The sequence below is a fragment of the Emys orbicularis genome, chromosome 7, assembly GCF_028017835.1.
Source record: "Emys orbicularis isolate rEmyOrb1 chromosome 7, rEmyOrb1.hap1, whole genome shotgun sequence".
NCBI classification, from domain to species: Eukaryota; Metazoa; Chordata; order Testudines; family Emydidae; genus Emys; species Emys orbicularis.
This window is the reverse complement of record NC_088689.1, coordinates 113476983-113489339: the sequence shown is the minus strand read 5'-3', so window position 1 is coordinate 113489339 and position 12357 is coordinate 113476983. Positions and strand designations below refer to the sequence as shown.

Genomic DNA, 12357 nt, shown 5'->3' with positions numbered 1-12357 from the left:
CATCAGAGTGAAACAGAGTTTGATCTCCAATGCCCATTCCAATTGGTGCCTTATCTGGCATCAAATGCAATGGTGGATTTGACAACATGGATGCCCATCCCACTAGGAACTAGAGCGGCTCGAGTTGTGTGTCCCAAGGAAAACATCTACAGCTGTTTCACTTCGACAATCACATTTTTAAACATAAAAGATCAGAGGGCACAGTGTGATCATTTTAATAGGGTTGGCAAGAAAAACCCATCTACTCCTCTCTCTTTATGCCTTCAGTCACATTGTCCCCTTTCATCAGCTCGCTCCAGGACCCAGATGTTTTATTTCACATTGCCTTGACAAGGCCAGAGATGCTGGATTTGTCTCTGCAGAGCAGAATTACATATTAACGGTCCGGACGCTGCTGTCAATGGGGCTGTGAAATATGGCTAATCACTAAGGGCCAGATTCTGGCTTTTATGCCACTGCCCTGCGTAGGGCGCAGTGTGGAACTACATGGGCCCAGGAGCAGCGCTGGGGAAGATTGTGCCTCACGCCAGCACAATCTCTTCCTTTACATGTGGGTGTGTGCTTTACCCCAGCCTTTACGTTGCTCCCCTGGGGGCAGTGCTATGGAGCTATCCCCTTTCTCCTCACCTGCTTTTGAGTGAGCAGCTCCCTAGGTGGAACAGGAGCAAGGAGCCCCTGCCAGCCCCAGAGTGCAGGGGAGACACACAGACAAACAGACCCACGCTGATGCCACTTCCTAAAGGTTTAAGGATTTTTCTCAAGCCCTCCACAAAGGGCGTTATTCAGAACCAATCTGACCTCTCAGGGACCCATGCATGGATGATGACATTTACCACAGTGAGCAAGCAGCTAACAGAACACTAGATACAAAGACCGAACTCATTCTGCCATGCTGACGGCTTTGAGAAGTAAGGTTTTAAAATGGGACTTAAAGGAGCTCTGAGCACCTCCTAACACAAGGATGGAGAGCAGCCCCCAGGTGCAAAGGCAACGATCCTGACACCTCTCCCTTTCTGCACCTCAAGCCCAATGCTGCAACGACACCAAACCGTCCAAACTGAAGACATGCCAGCAAAGCTCTCCACCTACGAAGCACCAGCATTACAGTATAATCTTGGCAATAAAATATAGGCTGCAACCAAATTATCAGAGAAAGGAATGCCAAGGGCTCAACTCTGGGAGGTGTGAAACCTCACATCCCATTGGCTTCAGTGGAACTTGGGGTACATCTACACTGCATCTGGGAGCCAGCCTCCCAGCCTGGGTCCACAGACTTGTGCTAATGGGGCTCACGCTGGTGCACTAAAAACAGCTGTGTAGACATTGCTTTGATGTTGCAGTTTGGGCTCTCAGGCCCAGCCCCACCCCACCCCCGACTTGAGCGCCTGAGCTCCACTCTGAGCTGCAATGTCTACACTACTATTTTTAGTGCGCTAATGCGAGTCTCTGGACCCAGGCTGGCAGGCTCACTCCCAGATGCAGTGTAGACATAACCTGAGGGGCTCAGCTGCTCTCAGAAAAGCATTCAGCACCTAACAGGATCACATGTGACATGGGGAAACATTCCCACCATTAACACGAATTAAGCTTCCCCCTGATTCAGCATCTTCACACCAGTAGTTGGTAGACAGCCAGAGTACACCAGTCTGCAAGGGCTAGGCACATGTAAGTCTAAAAGTAAGGGGGACCCTTGGTAAATCGGGTGCACTGGAGAGAGGCTGGATCGGAAGGAATGGAGGCGACAAGGGGATGGGTTTGTGTTGAGGAGTTTGTGAACCGCCGCTGGAAGATCATTCTGTGTTAAATTCTACAGGCTGGTTAAAAGAAACTTTTCATTTTCAATTACATTCTACCGGACTTTTCCTGTAAGGTAAGGAGCCAGCAAGGGGCTCTTTAACACGAATACAAGGGTTGCGTTTTTGCAGGCCAGCTCCTTTTTTCTCTGAATCTGTAAGCAGAGAGCTGGCTGCCTCTCAGCCACCCCCTCATGACCAGGCGTGGCCCTCACTTCACAGCCACATTCACCGCTCTCCCACCCAGTCCCTGCATTCTCTCCCTTTCCCCCTGTTAAGCTTTCCATAAAGCAGTTGGACTCAAGGTTTGAAATCCTAGCCCCACTGAAGTCAATGGCAAGACGATCATTGACTCCAATGAGGTCTGGACGTTGCCCAGGATATCTACCTCAGAGGAAATTCTCTTCGTGGCAAAGATGCTGGCCACAATTTTTATTAGTGACTTGGGGTGCAGAGTTTGGACACAGAGGGCCTGGTTTTCAGAAAATCAGGTCCCTTTAAAGGCATCTCAAGTTGGGCACCTAAAATCACTAGGCACTTTGAAATCTAGGTCGTTGATCCCGCACTAATTTCTGCTTTTTGATGGTGTCCCCCTTTCTGGGCATTTATCCCAGTGTTTCCCTGCAGTTCTTGTCAGGCTGAGCAGTACTTTAGCTCTCTGTGCCTTTAATCAGCCCACGTGAACATAGGGCCAGATCCTCAGCTGATGTAAATTAATGTAGTGCCACTGACATCAACGGAGCCGCGCCGATTTACTCCAGCTTAGGAAATGGCCCACACTGCTCAAGTTGATCTACTACATTTCTTGTGCTAAGCATTTTTTTTTTTTTTTTTTAGCATTCTTTCAACAAGGAAGTAGAGTGAGAGAGAAGCCCAAGGAGGGAGAAAACGACTGAATGTAACTCGCCAGCCCTTGTCTGTGATTAGAGAGCCCTTTATAATCGTCTGACTCGGGGATGGGGGTGGAAAGAGGAATCATTGGGGGATACTGAACTACAGCCTGATATTCCTGCAGATTAGCACAGACAGTTTATCCCCACCCATATCCCTCCACCCTTTAGGCAATGTTAAAGAAAATAAATTTACAAGGACTTTCTTTCTGAGCCATTGATTTTCCAGAGAGCAATAACCCCATATCCCTGGCTAAAAATGGAGTGGAGGGACAGCTTTGGCCTAAAGCACACCTTGTTATATAACTGGCTCTTCAGATGGCTGCTGGAATCCAAACCAAACCCTAAAGGACAGGTGCTAGATTTTATCTTTCTGGCCTTTGAGATCTGCCATGGCTTTGGGCTTTGCTTTTGACACTCCCTACCAGCACACTTCTGTGAGACTGCAGAGTAAACACAGCATTTGCTTTTCACTGGCAATGTACTGTTCTAGCTTCCTAACTGCACAAACCCATAACAGGGCATATTTTACTGCTCCATAACACACTAGCAACTAAATGGAGGCTATAGATCAGGGTAGGTGGAGTGCCAAAGAATGGGCCTCCCTTCCCATGCAATATGGCTGAAGTTCCTCTAGGGGTGCTCCAAGAGACTCAGGCTCTGGAGATGTGGAGGGGTAGGGAGGTGACAACTACCCCATGGCATTGTCTCCATCCCACAAGAACCCTGTGAGGATCCTTACAGCAAACTAGTGATGGTCTCTTACCTCACACTGGTTCCCCCATAGCAATATGCAACATCCGACCCCTACCAATGGGAACTTGGGGCAACAATACTTGCCATTAAATGGGGACCATTGGGGGCAAGCCAGGAGGTAGTACAACTATATCACCTTATAGCTAGGGCCCTACCAAATTCACAGTCAATTTTAGTCAATTTCACAGCCAGAGGATTTTAAAACTCATAAATTTCATGATTTCTGCTATTTAAATCTGAAATGTCACCGTGTTGTAATTGCAGGGATCCTGACCCAAAGAGGAGTTGGGGGGGGAGGTGGGTTGCAAAGTTACTGTAGGGGGGGTTGTGGTACTGCTACCCTTATTTCTGCGCTGCTGCTGGTGGCGGCGCTGCCTTCAGAGCTGGGAAGCTGGAAAGCAGTGAGTAGACCAGATTTATAAATAAATTAATTAATTAATGGAGATATCCTATCTCCTAGAACTAGAAGGGACCTTGAAAGGTCATCGAGTCCAGCCCCCTGCCTTCCCTAGCAGGACCAAGTACTGATTTTGCCCCAGATCCGTAAGTGGCCCCCTCAAGGATTGAACTCACAACCCTGGGTTTAGCAGGCCAATGCTCAAACCACTGAGCTATCCCTCCCCCACCATGGTCTGTGACGCATTTTTCATGGCCGTGAATTTAGTAGGGCCCTATATATGGCCTTCCCTTCCCTTGCAGCCCGGCCAGACAGAACAATCAGGTTCCATGAGTCTATGCTTTCAGAATCTTCCTGCCCCATAGACAGCAATAAACCACGTAAGTGGCAATTTGGCCCAACGTAATTATTACAAACAAAATAAATCAGCTTTCATGAATATTTCCACTGTTCTCCATAATGGCTATAGACACCTCTTTAAATGAGCCTTTTCTCCAAACCAATGCCCCTTTTATATTCCCCATCCAAGATAACACCAACTCTTTGCAATACAAATCTAGAATGTCAAAGGATAACAATCTTTTACATAGACAAAAAGACGAGTACCTGGAGGGGGTTGGGGGGACAGACAGCTTTTGTCTGAACAAGAGACAAGTCAAGTAATCATCAATACCTGTTGGCAAACAGATCCTCCTGACTCAATTAAAAGCAAATATAGTTCAACCAAAATGATGTCCTCTGAACTGAGTTTTAACATGGGCAAAAGCTTCCTTTTAAATGTCAGCTGAGTTGTCAGCAGAGGAATAATGTTTCCTATGTTTTGGGGGAAAACGATGGTCCTGGGATTCAGCCCCAGGCCTTGGAGTCAGGAGAACTCCCACTGTCAGTAAGGTCAGCATTTCACTTCTGCACTCAATTCCTAGCTCTGTCACTGACTCGCTGTGTGACCTTGGGCAAGTCCCAGCTTGCCTGTAACAAACCCACTACCTGAGTCAGGTACGCTGCTGACTGAGATCTGCCTGAGTTTTGAACATAGCTGGGCCAAGTTACATTTTTGGATGGAAGCTACAAGAAACCATCGTTGACGGGGAGGGTGGCGGGGGCAAAACAGTGAATTGCAAGGAGTGTGCATCCACAGAAAGCAAAAGCAAAATAAAAAGGAAGTTTGCACAAGCCCCTGTGAAGAAGACACACAGCATTTTCCACAGCTGTGGCTGTCAAAAAAGAACCTAGCGTTTTGTTTGGAAGAGGTTCAGCTGAAACATAAGATCTTTTTCCCAGCCAAGCATAAACATAGCCTCTAAATGAGCTTCAAATGCCTTATCAAAGTCCCCCAGAAACAGGCCATCTCTGATTTATAATTTAAGAAGAATGGAAAGAAGAGTGAGTGGAGGTTTGATTCCCATTTCTGCCCTGTCCTGTGTTATTTCACAAAGCCCATAACTTTCCATATGTGTTTGCAACTGCAGTTTTCCTAAAGAAAAATCACAGAAAACAAACCAACCAGACACCACCTATGCTACATACACCAATGAGGAAGAAAGACTTGCTGGGCTTTCATACAACTCCTCCTCTGCCCCAACCCTGCTTCTTTTTGTTGAAAACACAGAGGAAAAGGCTGCACTTTGGGCAATATCTGGCTATAACAAGAGAGGGCTCCCAGGCATTTTCAGAGACCCAAACATGCACAACTGCATTGTGCTAGTGTAACAAGAAGGTCTGACAGTGAAACCCTGGCCCAGTCAGTATTTTAAATATAACTAGGTTTTTGTCCCAGGTTGTGAAGTGTTCATTGGACCTGGATACTGCTGTGCCCAAACAGCAACTTTCAGCACGACTATTTGTCACCTGTGTTTGAGTTTCTGTACCTACCATGGGCCTGATCCAAAGACCGCTGTGGTCAGCTAGACTCTATTGACTTGAATGGGCTTTAGTTCAGGCCTCACATTTGTTGTGCAAGAAAGACGGATTTAAAAAGAAAAATACCTTATCACAGAGCATCATAGAACATAACCTACTCCCACCGCAGCCTAGTCACTTTACACCCTTTTCACGGTCATGTTTGCTAATTATAATTATTTTGCTTAAAGGTCTTCCTTCCCCACCATATTTTACTCCCACTTGAGCCTGATGCGCATACAGGATTGGAGGAGAACAGGGGCTACAGGACTGGAACTTCACTGCAGGATTGGCTCTGCTTATTCCAATTTGCATATCATCTCCCACTCATGAGCAGCAAGAATACAAATGATTGCTGGGAGAGTACAGCACAGTGCTTTTCAAATGAATGTTCCTTGTCCAGTTTGCACCGCCTCTGAAAATCTCCAAGACAGCACAAAATAATCATTTTATATCATTTATTCTTTCCAAACTGATGAAGTGTGTGTCACTGACACCACTGCCTTGGAAAGTCTGCTGTACAGACCACAGCCCTCATTATCTCTCATCTGATGCCACTTAATACAGCTAGGAATGAACTGTTCTTTAAAATTCCCAAGTTGAAAGGAACAACTATTTATTTTAAGTGCTCTCTTAATTCTGGAGGATGTCTACCTATAGCAATCTACTCTCCAATCTGCAATCCTCTCACGCCTTCTGGACAGCACTTGGAACAAAGTCACGTTGTCCCTGTCTTAAGCTATTGTGTCATAAAGAAAAGCTGCCACAGCTGTGTCCCTGGGATCTTTTTGCAAACAAGTTAATTAGCTACAATGGAAGGAGGAAAAATATGTTGTCATGTTCATTAGTTATTTAACGACACAAGTTGCATTTTGCAATATTAATATCATGTTCTAGATAAAGGCCACAGTCAAAATTAGAAGTCATAAATGGTGCTGCTTGCTGCCTTTAGCTAGAGTGCTTTATGCTTCTAAATAGTTCCTCATTAAGGCTCAGATTCAGCAAAGCACTTAAACATATGCTAAGCACTTCGCTGAACAAAGATGGAGTTAAGCATGGGCTTAAGTGCTCTGCTGAATGAGGGCCAAAGGCCAAAATCCTGCTCCCAGTGGAGTCAATAACACAACTGTTACTGAGGTCAAAGGTGCAGCATCAGGCCCAGTAGGGGACATACCTCTAATCTAGGCTGGAACTTATCTCTGTCCCACTCTAAACTGGTGTTATTACCCTATTGTTATTTTAAGAACATATGAACTGTCCTGCTGGAATAGACCAAAAAAGTCCATGCAGGCCAGTACCCTGTCTGAAAACAGCCAAAGCCAAATGCTACAGAGGAAGGGATAACCACCTGCACTGCACATAATTGCAGGAGGACATTTCCGACTGCAAATGGCAACCAGCTTTAATCTGAAGTACAAGGGTTGATGGCTCTTATAATTTTTCACTAATTTAATACAGCTCTAGATGTTATTCTAATTCATATCAAGAATGCAATCATTTTTTAAAATTATGTTTTTTCAATAATATCTTGCAACAGTGAATTCCCCAGGTTAATTATACATCATGATGCTTTGGCAATTTTCAGTACACTGACTCTAACTGAATGCTCGTTTGTGTATTACGTGAAACAACCATTGTCACATGCAAAACAAGTAATTACATTGCGCCTCTAGAAAACATTAGCTCTATTATACAAATTGAAACTTCACTTTGCGGCTATCTATGTTGACCCAAATTTTGGCTGACGTTCCTTTAAATATGAATGCATACAACAAAGGGAACAAGTGGTGAGTGAAGACACCATATCTTTACGCATGACCCTTGCATCAACTTGTGCTCAAATTCTGAGGGCTTATCTACACATATATTGGAAGTAAAACAACAAAATCCATTTTAATTCACACCTTAATTACTTTGGTGCAAGACTGTGTGTGGATGCTCTTATTTCAGCATGAAATTTTGATGCAACTTAAGTCATTTTTTTTATTTTTACGGACTTACTTACATGAATAGGGCACTCATTCCAAAATAAGGGTTTGTCTGTAGTAGCTGGGACATGTACACTCCAGCTTGGGGAGACCTACCTTCACTAGCTCTGATTGAGCTACTGCACTAAAAACAGAATGATAGTCGCTGTGGGGAGGGATAGCTGCCTAGCGTACAATCCCATCTGAGGTCATAGGTATGTACTCAGGGCAGCTAGCCACTCCCAGCACTCAGGCCACCACAGCTACACTTCTATTTTTAGCATGGTAACTTGGAGAGCTAGCATGGGTATGTCTTCTCAAGCTATAACTGACACCTTCCATCTCTAGGGCACACATACCCTAAGAGTCGATACACACAGGTTTTCATCAAAATAACGAAAGGTGTGAATTAAAACAGATATTTAGTTATTTTGGCTCCGGCTTGTGGGTAGCAAAGCCCTGAGATGCAAGTTAAACAGTGCAAAAGTTGTCACATGCTGTATACCAGGGGTCGGCAATGTTCGGCACACGGCTCGCCAGGGTAAGCACCCTGGCGGGCCGGGCCAGTTTTATTTACCTGCTGACGCGGCAGGTTCGGCCGATCGCAGCCCCCACTGGCCGCGGTTCGCCGTCCCGGGCCGATGGGGGCGGCAAGAAGCCGCGCCCAGCACATCTCTCGCCCGCGCCGCTTCTCGCCACCTCCATCGGCCCGGGACGGCGAACCGCGGCGAGTGGGGGCCGCGATCGGCCGAACCTGCCGCGTCAGCAGGTAAATAAAACTGGCCCGGCCCGCTAGGGTGCTTACCCTGGCGAGCCGCGTGCCGAACGTTGCCGACCCCTGCTGTATACAGTTCTCCTCACACAATCCCCATCAGGGTCCTAGCCAGGGCACAAGAAAGCATGGGACGCTCACAGCTTCCTCTTTTATCATGCATAGGTGAAAAACATGCAGGGAAATCAGTCCACTTGATGAACATTATTCCAGCAAAGAAATGCAATACTGTAACGCTGATATAGCCCTGCACAGCATGCAATGTGCTAGGTCAGTGTGTGTGATAATGTTAACACCCAGTGGCTGGCCAACAGAGAGGATAAATGACTTACTATTACTGCCAACTAAGACAGACCTCCATTAGCATAAGAGGGAGAAGGCTGATTTTGGAGCCAATGGTTCCAAATTTTATCCCCAATTCTACACAACAGTGATTTTGCTGTTGAATATTGTTTAATTATATGTGCAGTTCCTCGATTCATTACAAGACATTGCCAAGGTCTGAGAACACCACTTCAATCATGGGTATGGTGGCAAGTCACAGAGCAACACTGCCATGCTGGATCATCCTACAAGCAAAATATGCTACAACATTTTAAACGATCACCCAAGGGATGACACAAGCCAGTTGCCTAACCAAGGTAATATGATTTGTACTCTGTGCATTTCGGATGATCTCTTAAGACAACAGGCTGCCTAGTAAAGCTCAGTTCTTGAACCCGTTTCATTGTAATTTCTGTAAAGAGCATGCCACTTCCAGGCCACGCATTTCTAACAGGCTAACACAAATAGTTGGCTGTCATAGGTAGATCAACTCAAAGTAACGTGGTTCTCCTTCTCCATAGATTTCTGCCTTTTTATTCATTTAAGCACACCCAGGTCAGAATGTGGGAGCAGAAAAGCATCATGGGTGAAATCTCACTGAAGACATTGAAAATTTTGCCATTGATTATGGGGCCAGGATTTTACTCCACATTTTTCTTACAGAGTTGCATTCATTTCAGACCCCAACAGACTTTTGAGACTCAGACTGAATTCAGGGTGTTATGTCCTTCATTTGGTGTTTTTATCCTATATCTGGATCCTTTATCCAATCTGTGAATAGATTGATCCAAATTTTTGCTCCACCCTCATCTTGAATCTATCACACTGTTTCTGAAATTAATCTTAATATCCTACTGCCACTAATAGACCTTTGACATCCAGACATCAACTCACTCCCAAATCTGGCCCTTTTAATCTTTCCTGATCACCCACCCACATAGTAACCCACAGAGCAATTCAATCCTACAGCAGCCTGTGCGGAAACGAGCCTGTTAAATAAAGAAACTAGCTATTCTTAGTTAAGGATTTTAGCAGAAATTTCAAAGAAAAAAAGTTAATGGTCTATTGTTTAGGCCAGTTTATCAACGTGACGGTACAACATGATTATCCATCTTGTTGGTAGGAAGAAACCTGCTGTGGAGCAATTTATGTCCAGGGAATGGATAGGGTTGAGGGGCTCAACTAGATTGCCTGACTTTTCCTAGGTCAGATGGATGTTATATTGCTTCCTAGAATACATCACCAATCCTTAAACCCAAACAGAAATGAAAAACCAACTCCTGATGGCCAAGGATCAGGAGTAATACAAGGACTTTTACTGCCTCTCTCATGAAAGCCTACTTTGGGAGTAGTGGCTCAGGTAACAGGGTCATTGTTTCATTTAGAACTAGGAAGATGAGATCTGTGAGGAAACTGCCACTGTTGAATTAAATCAGAAAGAACAGCACTTACAGGAGAAAAGTGATACCAAATTTACCTGCTGAAGGCCAGATTAAGCCATCATCAACTCTGTGACATGGGCAGGCAGCAGAACTCACAGAAGAGCCAGATACAATGTCACTTAAACAGTGCCAATTCAGAGTGACTCCACTGAGCCATCAGAACCTGGCTCAAATTGTAGTCACTGATGACATCTAAAAGTGACTACAGAAAATAGGAGTAAAGGCAGCATCAGGAAAGCCCCAGCAGGTGTGAATGTTACAGCAATGGGTAAAGATCATATTGCATCTAACCCAAAGCAGCCTGAGGGGCCTCCACTCCACTTAACTGCAAGAATCAGATCATGTAATCTATAATATGGTCTTAAATCCATGGCTTTTAAAAGCTCTCCACTGTAGGACTAGGACAGCTGGTAAGTTTTTCTCTGCCCTAGTCAAACCCAATTAAAAACCAAATATTTCCAACAACTAAAAAAACCTAAAAAGGCAAGTATCAGAGGGGTAGCCGTGTTAGTCTGAATCTGTAAAAAGCAACAGAGGGTCCTGTGGCACCTTTGAGACTAACAGAAGTATTGGGAGCATAAGCGTTCGTGGGTAAGAACCGCACTTCTTCAGATACAAGACAGTAAAAAAGGCAGTAACTGTAACAGGGATGGAGAGAGCCTCCAAAAGTAACTGTGTTTCACACTGTACACAACCAATTACATTGACTCTGTTCGTGAATAAGGGAATCCTCACTACACAGCTTAAAGAAGAGTAGGAAGAACACATTACTTACTGTGTATAGCTCATTGGTGACCTTCAAGAGTTCTTCATGCATCTGTAGACCAATTTCTTTACTCTAGGACAAAAAACATTGAAAGGTAAATTGAGATTCTGTTATGTTCACAATATTTACTTTTTCTTACAAAGGTCAGCACACTTGGGGGGGAGGGGGGAAATAAATGAACAAGTTGTGCGACCTTGCATGGTTCTATGCTTACATGACAGAATACTTAATGGTTTTCAGCCCTGCTCGTCGTCAGGTGAGCTCTGGATGCTTTTTGCTGTGCTGCTGGTGGACCCTGCCTGTAAGACCAGCACTGCCAGCCAGAAGATTGCCTAGGAGATGTGGATCCTTCAGTGGCACAAAGATTCCTATTCCAGCTTGCCCCTGCAGGGGGGGTGCAGCCAGGGATAGGAGGCCTGGCTCAGCTGATCCCCAGAGCCTGTACTGGTGCCTTGGGGCTAGCAGGTGTACATTAATCCAGCCTTTGGGTTGCTCTTGGTTACGCTGAGGGACCAAACCGGCACACAGCCAGCCCAGGATTAGAGGAAAGCAAAAGGCACTTTGACATATGCCCCATCCTGAGCTGGACTGCATCCACCTCAGCCATAGCCAGGGATGTGGGCCTTTATCTTCAAACCTTAACTAACTCGTCAGTTCTTTCTTCCTGCTGCAGCTGGGAGCTCTGCACTCTGATGGAATGCCAACAAACACCTCCTTCCTCCACCACCACGCACGTTTATTCAGCCCCTTTCATCAGGGGAGGGTTAGGTCAAGTGCTCAGTGTTCTGCCCGGGCAGGTGGTTTAGAAGCCATGTGAGCATCGCAATTACAACACTGGCAAAATCTAGCAAACCCCTGATAAGCATGTTAGACTCCAGTGAGGTCTGCTGCAGTAGCCATGCATCTTCAGTGTGAAATATGGGATTATGGGATGACGACATCCCTTCTCGATGATGTGACACACATGCAACATAATCAGTGGGGGGCAGGGGAGGGTGATGAACAGAAGGTTGGGGCTCAGATAATATGGTGATGGGCAACAGAAGATATATATCAGAGACGGGGAAGGGATTAATGTTACAGCATTACAAACATGCTGTTAAAATTCAGGAAGATGGTGACTCTTAAAACTCACTGACCACGGGCATAATGGAAGAGGTGAGTTTTTGGGGTGGGCAGGTTAAATGAGGCTGGGTGGTGGTTCCGCAGATTGAAGCAGCGAGGGCGTTCCACGCTGGAGGGATGCCAAATATCTGGGGTGGGGGAGTTCATCGGTTTTGTTGGGCTTTTTTTTAAAACCACAAATAAGGTCTGAAACATCGTGTAATGAGATGTATTTGTTCCAAACCCC

General features: G+C 45.5%; 1 protein-coding gene across 2 annotated transcripts in view; it reads right to left on the bottom strand.

The window, feature by feature from the left end:
• The window catches only part of SRGAP3 (SLIT-ROBO Rho GTPase activating protein 3), a 218171-nt gene that overhangs the window by 57917 nt on the left and 147897 nt on the right, over positions 1–12357 (bottom strand). For both annotated transcript variants that reach the window (XM_065407280.1, XM_065407281.1), the window contains exon 4: positions 11016–11078. In XM_065407280.1, coding sequence (XP_065263352.1) covers positions 11016–11078 — 63 coding nt within the window. The remainder of the gene's footprint in view (positions 1–11015; positions 11079–12357) is intronic.